At 45.0% G+C, this 12,081-nt stretch overlaps 1 protein-coding gene across 1 annotated transcript in view; it reads left to right on the top strand.

The window, feature by feature from the left end:
- glis1b (GLIS family zinc finger 1b) overlaps positions 1–11,408 on the top strand; it is a gene marked incomplete at both ends in the record, with an annotated part of 35,021 nt that extends 23,613 nt beyond the window's left edge. The window contains 5 exons of the mRNA XM_083672326.1: positions 44–212; positions 2,717–2,897; positions 9,749–9,903; positions 10,740–10,892; positions 11,302–11,408. Of these exons, the coding sequence (XP_083528452.1) occupies positions 44–212; positions 2,717–2,897; positions 9,749–9,903; positions 10,740–10,892; positions 11,302–11,408 (765 nt within the window). The remainder of the gene's footprint in view (positions 1–43; positions 213–2,716; positions 2,898–9,748; positions 9,904–10,739; positions 10,893–11,301) is intronic.
- Between the last annotated feature and the right edge of the window lie 673 nt (positions 11,409–12,081).

Genomic DNA, 12,081 nt, shown 5'->3' with positions numbered 1-12,081 from the left:
ACCAAAGCTAATCTTGTAATCCCCTTGTGTCTCTGATTGATAGTTGAGGCCTTGCCCCCACCTGGAGCAGGACGTCCTGAACGAGTGTCTGTCCGTGCAGCACCTACAGGGCTCGACCCCCAATCAGCACATGCACTGCCCCGGCCCCTCGCAGCACCTGTTCAACGGGAAAGACGGGCGTTCTCCTGGACTGGGCCAGGACATCTTCACAGGTGCACACCGGAGGAGGTCACTTTACCCCTCACCCTTAACCCTTAACCCCTTGACTCCTCAACCCCTATGCCCTAACCCTTAACCCCTCAACCCCTAACCCCTAACCCCTATCCTCTCAACCCCTATCCCCTAACCCCTATCCCCTCAACCATTAACCCTGCATCTAACCAACCCCAAGACATACCGATTTTCGGTAGACTGGGAAACATTAAACTGTGTACATGTGTTTAAAATGTATTTGTGCTTAGCAATTAACACTGAATATGACTCCTTGTATTGACATTGAGAAATGATTACTTTTGGTGATTTTGGACAAACAGACAGTAAGTGTTAAAGTAAATACTTGTAAAGGAGAGACAGATGACCAGTGTAGAATATACTGTGGAGGAGAGGAGAGATGTCCTCCTGTGTCCTGCAGTTTATGAACACATCTGTCATTGTTTGCTCTGTTATTGTTACAGGAACACAATGCACACTTACTGGGGACTGCTGAAGTCGTCTTTCATTGTTGATTTGATGTTTAAAACTTGGCTTATTTTCCTCTTCTCCCTCTGTTTTGAGTGGATGTGAATGTTAGTTCACTTTCCTAAATGTGCAAATGGTTTTTAGCCTGGAGGAGCTCTCTGTTGCCGATTTGGCTGATCTGAAGGCGTTCGAGGACGCCTTGTTTGTTGGGGTTCATGCCAGCTGAGTAGTACAATGGTATTCATGATGAGTTTAGCTTTGTTCTGTGGCCAACAGAGGGAGGATAGTCAGGAGGCAGCGTGGGTATGGTCTGCAGTATTAGGATGCCAAAGGCCAACAGGAATATTTTTAAAACCTCCTTTGTCCCCCGGTCTGTGGTTCTCTTAAACATGTGATGGCTGTGTATTTATTTTGGGCAGGTGCAGTAGTGAGGAGGTAAGACAGGATTTTGTTTCTTAAATGGGTAATGTCTGTTGTGTATCATGACCGATAATTATGATTTTATGTGTTTATGTTTTATATGTGGCTGGTGATGCCAAAGACACATTTCCATCCCTGGATGGACAATAAATAATCCTATAATCTATCTAATCTAAATTAGGAAGACTACCAGTTAAGTCAACCTTGTGCTTCGTCTTTGTTGGTTGGCTTGTTGCATGGCTTCCCATTTTTGTCCATTTAGGCTCTTTGCTCCTTCTAGACGATGTTTGCCTCAAGCGTAACATCAGTGTGGAGGTGTGCGGGTCCATAGGCTTGTGCTGATGAGTAGTCTGTATGATACATATCTGGCTTTGTCTCCCCTTGTCAGCCTTAACACACACACACACACCCACACACACACACACACACACACACACACACACACACACACACACACACACACACACACACACACACACACACACACACACACACACACATAAAGACCCCTCACAGACAGAACCCTGTCATAACTCACTCAGAACCTTTTCAGAACACTCCGGTAACTCACCCAGAGCCCCCTTCATTGTTGAGCAATGATGAAATCGAAGCAATCACACCCATTATTTGTTGAATGTTTGCCGGGTCTGGTAGCAGATGTTGGGGCTAAAGGGGAAACCATTTAAGGTCTGTGATTGATGATTTGGGAGTAATGAATCAGGCTTGTAACCATTTCAGAGAGCTGTCAGATAGGCCCTGCTTCCACTTGAACACAGCTGGGGGAAACTGCAGAACCAGGAGCGCTCCCTTGCTCGATAACTCCTCACCGCTTGACTGCCCCGGACAGTCAGCGCACCGCTGTCCCCCGGGACACTGGGAAAGACATCAGAACAGGACAACGTGAAGAGAGCAGAGAGAGTAGATTTACTGGAAAGGAGGGGAGGAGGGAGATACAGACGTTAGCCTCTCAGGCTACATGAGAGCCCTCTGACAGACTTGAATCCTTTTGAGTCAATCCACTCGACAGAACATTCAGATGTCACCATGGTTTGTCCTAAGAGCTTCACTGTAACATTTGTGATATGAATCATGTTAAAACTGGGGTAGACTGGTTTCAGAGTGCCAGATGCTCATATGCATTTAAAGTGAGTCATTTCCATTACATTTCCATACAAGTCAGCAGATGCTTTTATCCAAATAATTTACAAAAAGTACAGAAGTGAATCAACTATACATCAGTCATCATAAGTAAAACCTTTGATAAGAACAAGTGGTCAGTCACAGTGCTAGAGAAAGGAAGACATACACACACTCAAATGGATACACCATGTATGTACACACACACATGGACGCATGCACAGATGCACGGATGCACGGATGCACGGACGCACGCACACATCAAGGCCAATCCCCATGGCAGCACAAACAACGTACTGTAAATTTCAAACAGCAGACATAGAACATTTTATTTTTCAAAGTTCTTAAGATTGGATGAAAGTTGTCAAAACAAAAGCCAGTTGCCATGAAAAGGCTTTTAATTTGGTCAAAGGGACACAAGCAAGCGGGGGCCTTGAGTTGATTTGGCACATTTAGCGAATTAACTTTGTTTGTCTTTCAGGCCTGTACACTGGCTCCAGCACCCCCCATCACAGCGCCTCGGTGGAGCTCCTCTCCCCCACCCCCGCCTCTGGCTCAGCCTCTGCCCCTGACCTGCCCCACAGGCAGCCCCGGCTGGACCGAGACCTAAGCAGCCCTCACCATCTATCCCCTCTATCCAACATGGAGAACACACGTGACGGGTGAGTCCCCTGCACGGCACACTACCATTAAAGCATGTATTAAAACACTGGATCATACTGTACATACTGTACCTGCATGGCAATGCTGTTATTCCGGAGCTTGGTAATTGGAAAGTATTTGTTCCAGAGAGTTCATTGATTAACAAAAAGAAGATAGAGCCAGCACTTGACAAATGCCCAACATTTCAGTGTTCTGCCTTTGTCAAGGACGTACAGTAACTGCCATTCCAACATACTGTACAGTACAGTACATCCCATACACACACTCATCCGATGGTTACAGGCTGAAAGTAGCTTGTCCATAGCTGATGAAATAAATGCTCCTGCCAGAGGGGTTATGGGTCAGCTGAACCACCTAAGAGATGGTGATATAGTGCTGTGGTGTCATCACTCTGGGACATCACTGATGGGTTCATAGATATTATCACACTGATTGCAGCAAACTGTGAGGAGAACACTTTGCTGAGTTACAGTACTTGTCATCCAAAACCCCCTGACCAGTTAGGTCAACCTTGAAATGCAGTCATACTATTATTTTAACTGTCTTATACAAAACCCACAGCCATGACCCCTCAGATCTAAATAGCACCCATGGGAGGGGAGTGTAGAGGCCATTGTGAGGTCAGCATGATACAGCCCTCTCTATTTCTGCCTCTCTGTCCATTTCTGTCCTCATCAGGTCCGTCTTCCCCACTGGAGGTGACAGAGAACTCACAATGACATAACCATTTGGCTGAAGATTATGTGTGTGATGTGTGATGACTCCTCATGTTTGTTATTTTAATGTATTAGCAGCACTTAGCCTCCATGTCTTTGTTATGATGTATATTTATTTAGCTTTGGTCATAACTGTTATCTCTTTTGTTTGACATACACACACTACTGTGTCAGCTAGATAATTTGAAACAAGTGTTACTTCTCTTTAGTATAGGCACACTTAGTAAGTTCCCCTTTATTCCACTTATAGAGGTAGTAATAGCTTACTCACCAACCTTGCCTCCATAGATGCTAACTGCTAACTAGGTTCCCCTTTGTTTAGCATAGAGAGATGCTATACTATTAGAGCGCTACCGTCTGTTTTATTGAAGAGGTGCTGTGTCCTGCTCCAGATTAACGAACACATTTCCACTTTGGCTGCTCTCTAGGTTTAGTTCCTTTGAGAGTAACGAGTGATCAGTTCCAACGTCAGTTCTCTCTTTCTCTCTCTCTCTCTCTCGCTCGCTCTCGCTCTCTCTCTCTCTCTCTCTCTCTCTCTCTCTCTCTCTCTCACTCTCTCTCTCTGTCAAAGTAACAGCATGTTTCCTATTAGACCCCCTGATTTCCCCTGAGAACCAGCGGGGCAGAGTTACAAAGCCAGTGTGTCGTCAGGAGGCACTGTGTGTACTGTACAAAACAACTTGCTGAAAACCAGAGAGAGAGAAAAGGAAAACACTTTTTTACCATTTAAAAACACAAGGAAGTGATGAATAGTATCAAGCGTACCACAAAATTACAAAAACTGTGTTATAGAAACAATAGCTTTACATAAGCTTGATTTCTTTAAAATGTGTGGTCTTGTGTGAGTGAGAGAGGGCTTTACATGGCAAAGTCGGGGGAAACACACACGGTTGCATGTGATTGGGGCGTAAGATGTGATGGACAGGTCAGTTTCCAGCATAAACAGTGAGCCAGGCAGACATGGTCAATGTTTCAGATGTATAAACGTGCTGGAGCTGCAGTGAGATGTCATGTAGAGCAGGATGTTTCTGGAAGGTGATGTGTTTTTTCAAGCCTTAAGAGCAGTAATGGAGCTCAGAAGAATTGCAAAGCGGTTTCAGGACTCCTTCATATAGCACCTACACACACAATTACTGCTACTGGGAGAGGAATGGAAAGTGAAAAGACAGGGCACAGAGGACACTGTAACACTGGTTACAGTGCACTCAAAGCCATGATGAAATATTGGAAGTGAGACAGGGGCCTGTTTCTCTGTGAGTATGATGAGGAACATCTGAAACACACCATACATACACCACTGTGAGTGTATGATGATATAAGTGGAGAAGTGTCCCCCATTTTCCTTACAAATGAAAGTTAAGTGTCTACAGTAATAGGACATAAGTGATTGCTCTTGTTCATGTCTGTCTGGCTTGCCCACCCAAAGTTCCTACTTGGGCATTTTATGTAAGTGACGTGATGACAGCATTTCTTTAAGAGAATTGCAGCAATTTGTGAATTTCATCAAATCAGGATGCCTGACCAAAAAGCATACAGTACATGCACATACATACTGTACGGCTTTATCTGTTCATCTGAGTGAAAGAGAGAGAGAGAAAGATCTCTGCCAGGACCTACAACAAGCTGGCTATGAAATGTCTACTTACATTTGCCTGAAGATGGAGCATTTGATTTACATGTTTAAAGCCTTGAGTATACAGGCCGCTGCCAAAGTCAATATCAGCGCCGCACTTGTTTTTCCCAAACGGTTTAGCAGGACATTAAACATTTTGACAAAATTATCTAACTAACCTGAGACTAGTGCAGCAGCCTCTGACCTCATAGCTAAATGTGTTTACCCTGGCTCAAATGGGCCATTTAGACTCATTTTACTTTGTAAATACTAGTGTCATTTTTCTGAAGCTAATATTAAAATATGCCAGTTAAAATACATTTTGCAATCGGTGGCGTGTGTATGGCCTGCGCTCGGAGCAGGAGCAAGACACTCGAGGTCTCTCTCTCTCTCTCTCTCTCTCTCTCTCTCTCTCTCTCTCTCTCTCTCACACACACACACACAGACGTGGCTATTCTACCAGGGCGAGGGGGCTTTAGGAATGATGGGTGGTAAAGGTTGTCATTCACAGCCTCTACCATGTGTGGTTATGTAATTATAGAGGGGAGAGTCGGCTGAGCTTTTCCCATGTATTGATATTAGAGCCCCTCAACAAATATTAGCATGACATGGTTCAATGCCTTTTGGAGAAGGAGGCCTGTGATTGACACAGTGTAATTGAATGAGAGTGGCTGCAGAGACACCATTCAGAGATAGGGTTCTGAAGGGACATATTCATAGCCAGTCCCTCAACGCCTTCTCTCCTCCATCCATTATCTTTCCTAAATCATCCGTATACAGTATCCCATCTCACAAGTCAAACAAAATACATTCCAAGATAGTCATACAAACTGGTTGTGGTCATAGTCATTGTGGTCCAGCTTGGTTATAAATGTAAACCATTTTCTCTACCTAAAACGTTTATTTGAAGAACAATTCAGGCAATTTTGTCTATTTGTGTCCTAATTCTTACAGACAGCTCTTCTGTGTTTTAGCAGTTATCTCACAAAAACTAACAGAGGGCTTATGGGCCCAGAAAAGCCCTGCCGCAATGCTTAGACTTGGGCCGCAGGGTTAGCTTCAGCTCAGAGCATCCCGTCTCTCACGCGCAGCTTTACCTCGCTAACCAGAAGCAGAAGTGTTCCCACCGTCCCACGCCAAGACGCCCCTGCCATCCATCAGCAAGGCTTAATGGCTGGCCGTGGAGTGGGGGGTGGGGGTTTGGGGGGGTGGAGGGGGTCGGGGGGGATTGGCGGGGTGATCCACGTTACCCAGTGGGACAGGAAGGGCAGGTGAGGGAAGACGAATGAGGTGCAGAGCAGGACTCCTCATGAATCTTCATCCCGAGCAAGCTCTTTCCATCCTGTCATCCAGACTCATCCCCATGTAGCTACAGAACCAGGCCATGGAGGACAGGTTGGAAGATTGCATCACACTAGTAGTATTTTAGCTTGCATTTGATTCTTTATATACAGTATCACCTGAGATCCCAGGGCTGATAACATTCATGTCCCCATACCTGCTTGTGTTGCAGGAATTCAAGTCATTTTGGTTGGATTGTTTTGGCCCGAGGGCGCTGTTACAGTGTCCAGGTTGGAATGCATACTCTTGATCCCTGTGTCTTTTGTAGAGTTCTGAAGCCAAGCTTATTGCACGGCTCAATGTCCTTCTTGTGAGCCATGTCTGCTGAATCAAATCCTAATCTCTGAATCATGTTCACTCTGCCATATTTCCTTAGTTATATTCACTGGGTCATATTCTCTTAGTCAGGTAAATCAGTCACTGAGCCGTGTCCACTGTATCTTTGGCAATGCCCTGAGTCAAAGAATCTCAGGCTGAGTCAAAGCAGTGTGCTAGCTCCCTCAACCACTTGGCCCCTAGTCCTTTTACACTCAACCCAGCATAAATGTAAACCTCACCCCAACATGTCACCTTCACCTCTCATCCCAGCCATGGCTCTCTGTCCATATCCTCTCTACATCTATAGGAGCCTGAGGTCAGGGGTCAAATCACTCTCTCACAGGAGAAGGGGTCAAGGGACGGCTGGAAAAAGTCCGTAAAACTAGGAGGATGATCAGTGAAGGTGGATACCAAGGGAGAGATTTATACTGCATATGAAAGATTCCCCTCATACCTTCAGCCTGAGCAGCTAGCCCAGGGCAGCTGGCAGTGATTAGCGTATGATTCACTTTAGCTGCACATAGAGGCTGCTTGTAAAAATATGAACAGTATAACTGTTTCCTGAGTTTGTGCTGACAGCAGCTCCCGGGGGAGCGCCGCTCTCCACAGAAACACATGGCCGCGCACTGGACCCGTGCCAGCCAACAGATTAGCCACGCTCGCTACGCTATGCTAGCACGAGCCCAGTGCTAACTCTGAGGCACTACATGGTGCTCTACCTGCAACACAGAGAGAACACAGAGAGAGTGTTACCTCAACATTATTGTTAATTTATCTGTTGTGTCGTCTGTGTGTTTGGTGGAGAGGATTTTGATTTTCAGAGCTCAGGGAGCAGGAAGGAGAATGAGACAGAGGTCTGATAGCTAGGCTAAGGGCCCACATAGGCCCACTTGGTGCTGCATTTACCATGGACCAGTTCCAAATACATAGCAATACATTTTTCATTGGACATGTTCCAAATGGAGCCATTCTAAATGCCTAACACCTCTCTGTAGTTTATGAGATCTCACTTCACTGTTTTTGGATTACCTGAAGACTATGCCAGTGCAGACTATGCCAGTGCAGACTATGCCAGTGCAGACTATGCCAGATCTCTGGGTGGTATGTACTGTAGAGCTAAGTCATACAAAGGCCTAGAGGTGAACAGTCATCTGAGGGTTCCGCAGCCTCCAGCAACACTCTGTCATCACATTCACACACCTCCTACTGGAAACCATATGCATCCACAGCAGCAGCAGTTTATGTGTAGGCATTCCTGAAATGCAAGCATAAGAGGGTACTAAGCAGCTGTTGAATATTTTGGGAGGAGATTGGCCCTTTGACTTCTGTATGGGCCATCTAGCAGGATTTGGCTGGGATTGCTGTTTTTGCTGTCTGTAAAAAAAAACATAGGAATGATCTTCCGGTTCCTTCTTCAGCAGTAGATACATTTTTTTTCTATTTATCATTTTGTATTTATGAAAACAACATCATCATCAACAATAACAACACAACAACAACAACAACAACAAACATCAAACGCACAATAGGTAGGTACCGTAGTAGATACATAACATAGGCCTGTGAGTTAATTATAAGCATTATAAGGGTTCATACATGCCTGTAATAGGTCTAAGTAATGATGCATTATACTGGGTGGCTAGAAGTAAAGTTTTACCTCATTTTCATTATTAAGATGTTTCCAATGGTTTAACTCTGCATGTACTAGGCTCTGAAAACATTTTAAATGCATAATTTAATGTCACCCAGAGTTCATATCCCCTCATTAGACACTGTATTCTCTACAAGTCACTGGCTGGACACCAAAAATGTCTAAAGAAGAGTTCCTTCGTTTGATGGATGACATCCAAATGATGGTTGAAGCGTTTGAGAAGCTAGTGATTTATGATTTATGTCAGAGGATGTGGTGTCCTATGGACAATCTACTTTCTTATGCTTGAATACAATACGAGTTCACCGAAACCCACTGCATTCCTTTATGCTTGTTTTGATTGCAGGTTTATGAAGCATCCCAGCATAACTACGGCTCTAATGGCTGGAGCAGCCATCTGTTAGTTATAACTCTGTTTTTAAAAAGCAATTCATCCACATTGTTGTTGTTTTCCTTTCCTCTCTGAAATGTGGTACACTCAATGCAAAGTGTGACTCTTTGATGTTTGGAATATGCTCCAGTGATCTATTGGGGCTGGTACATTTGAGTCTAGTTGGAGTCTATTCGGCTTAGGATTTCTAAAGATTTGTTTGCCACAGCTGGCTCTAATACCACGGACAAAGCTTCATTTATTTAATCACAATCCAAAAGCCTATGAGGAAGCCATCGTTGTTTTCCCTCTAGCCATTAGGGTACGGCATGTCACAAACATGTCATGCTAATATTCCATCTCTAAAATAGTCAAGAATGTAAACACGAAAAAGCTTTCCTCTCCGAGGCCACAAGGCATTGAAGGCAAAAAGTTACAGAAAATGGGGGCTTGGTTTCAGTCGAATGCACGCTCTCATGTTTGTTGACCTTAAATCATAATATGTGGTAGATGGAGATGCAGTGTGGGAAGCTGAAGTTTCCATTCACTACAACACACACATGCCTGTAATGTTCTTCTGAGTGTTCAAGACATCTAACTGTTCCAGTGTGTTTGTTAGATAATGTGCTTAGTGCATGCTATGATGGTTAAATAGTAAAGTAAGACTGTATTTTGGATTGGATTGAAGTGCTGAGAAAAAAACTGATCATTTGAAAACATCACACACCATAGGGGAAAGGAGATAGGAATAGACCATTTGCATGGAGTTGTTACTGACTCTCTCTCTCTCTGTCTCTCTCTCTTTCTCTGTTTCTCTCTCTCTCTCTCCCTCTGTCCTCCAGGGTGTCAGGCCCTCTGCTCTCTCCAGGGATGAAGGGTGCAGGTTCTCCTCCTCCTTCTCTTGAGAAGCAGCACAGCTCGGCCCCCCAGCAGCATGTCCACCCTCACCACAAGCCCTACTCTCACTACCACCACCACCAGCAGCCTGCGACCGACGGTAAGACCACCACTGGCCGTCTGTCTGAACCCCACCCAACCAGGGGCCTAGCTCGTAGGCTGGAACATGTTACAGATGGAAAAGTAGTTTACAACTCACACAACTATCTGTCATGTGGAATAAAGTTCATATCAGTTTTATGCAACACATTTATAGGTGTAACTCTCTATACTTCCTTGTCCAATGAAAAAGCTTCATGCTGTACCGCCATATCCACATGAAAGGAAACAAGGACGGGAAGCTGTTTCAGAGAATGGGGATGCAGCCCTGTCAGTGTGTTTAGCAAGAGAGATGGGAGTCAGAGAGACAGAGCAAGCTAAACCACAGGCCGGAAGTCTTCCCTGCACTGAATTAGGCAACAAAGCACAGCCTCATGTAGTCAGCTGTCTCTCCGAGCTCCTCCACCAAAGCTGTCACTCCAGACCCATTTCCTAATGCCTTAAACACAGCTTTCCCTGTCAAATATCTACACATGGATGTTTCTCAAACCGCGCTGTGGTCGCAGAGTTGCGTAAAACGCTTCCAGAAAAGGCTGCTTTCACATTATCATGACTCCTGTGGTCTCGTTGAGAACAAACAGAGAATAGGGACAAATGTTACAACTGAGGCACTGGACTTGAAGAGTTTGCGCTAAAACAAATATAGCATTGTAATAGTTTGGACCCACACCACGTTTTTAGCATATGTCGGAAATGACTTTACATAACATAATCGCAATCACCCCTGAACAGACCATATAGTTTAGACACAAAGAATGAGACTATTTTCCCCCTGTTCAAATTTGTGTTTCCCACCGTTTCCTCCGAGCCTGACCCTCACAACTCCTCTCTCTGTAGATTACCAAGGCAGCTTTCAGAGCTGCTTCCATTTTGGAGACTCCTACAGAATGGAGCAGTCTGTGAGTGGTGTTCATGTACCAGGTGACTCTCACGGCTACGCTTCCCAGCAGCACAATGGCTTCCACATGTCGGGCAGCAGCGGTGCTGCAGGTAAGGCCAGTGGTTGATCTGTAGCCCTCGTTCATGACTTCCTCCTTCTCCTCCCCCTCTAATGTCTACCTTACCTCTGTCATTATCCTCCCAATTAATTTTCTCTTCATCCCTCTTTCTCTTTCTACTCATTCATTTTCTGAATTGTGTGTGTGTGTGTGTGTGTGTGTGTTTATGTGTGTGTGAGAGAGAGAGAGACAGAGAGAGGGAAAGAGAGAGAGAGAAAGAAAGAGAGGGAGAGAGAGAATGCAGGAAGTAATGTTCCTTCTTGCATGTAATGTATTGCTTCTTCTTGGTGGAGATTAGACTTTTCCCCATATAAAAGATACTACACATATACATTAAATCATACACTCAGGTGGTGTATCATCAGAGTTTTGTATGTGACTGTGTGTTGTGTCTCCCGCAGGGTTCAGCTTGGCCCAGGACCTCCAGGGGTCAGGGTGCCAGTTCTCCTCCAGCCCAGAGGAGAGCATCTTCTTCCAGGTGGGCAGCTATGTCTACACAGAGACATAGAGCAGCGCAGGGACACAGGCCCTTTCTCAATTGTTAGAAACATGATTCCTCCTGTCCTCTCCTCTGGACACTCACTTCCTCACTTCCACTCACTTCCTACTCCCAAGCACATTGGAGGAATAGATATGATTCTCCTCCAGGCTTTTTGAGAAGGAAGCGAGTGCAGGACTGAGGAGAGGACGCGAGGAATCGAGTTTCTAACAAGTGAGAAAGGGCCATGGTCTGCTGCTGCCCAACCGCTCCACACTCCATCCACAGGCCACGTCTCAGCAGTCTTACCTGGTTTCCTTTCCTTGCCTCCTATCCTTTGTACACAATGATCAAGGTAGTGAGGAACTGAAGAAGGGAAAGCAAGCAAGGCAACTGAAGGGCAGGGGGCCAGGTGAGAAAGTATGTTTAAAGTATTGAGACGTGTCCAATGTCTACTTTATTTCTCCCAGTTTCACTGGTCATCTTGTGTAGCTATTCCTACTGTCCTGAAACTACTCATAACTCTTTGACCACAAGACCTGAGCTCCCTTCAGCCCTGTTGCATAGACATCATATGGACTCAGATACAATGAAATTGATATATTTAACATGACCCACTCTAGTCTCCACCCTTCTGTACCTCCTCTTTATCTCCCTATCTTTCTACATCATTCAGTCTACTATAGACTGAAGTGTAGAACAA

Source organism: Argentina silus, assembly GCF_951799395.1.
Source record: "Argentina silus genome assembly, chromosome: 6".
Taxonomy (NCBI): domain Eukaryota; kingdom Metazoa; phylum Chordata; class Actinopteri; order Argentiniformes; family Argentinidae; genus Argentina; species Argentina silus.
This window is presented reverse-complemented; position numbering and strand designations above follow the sequence as displayed.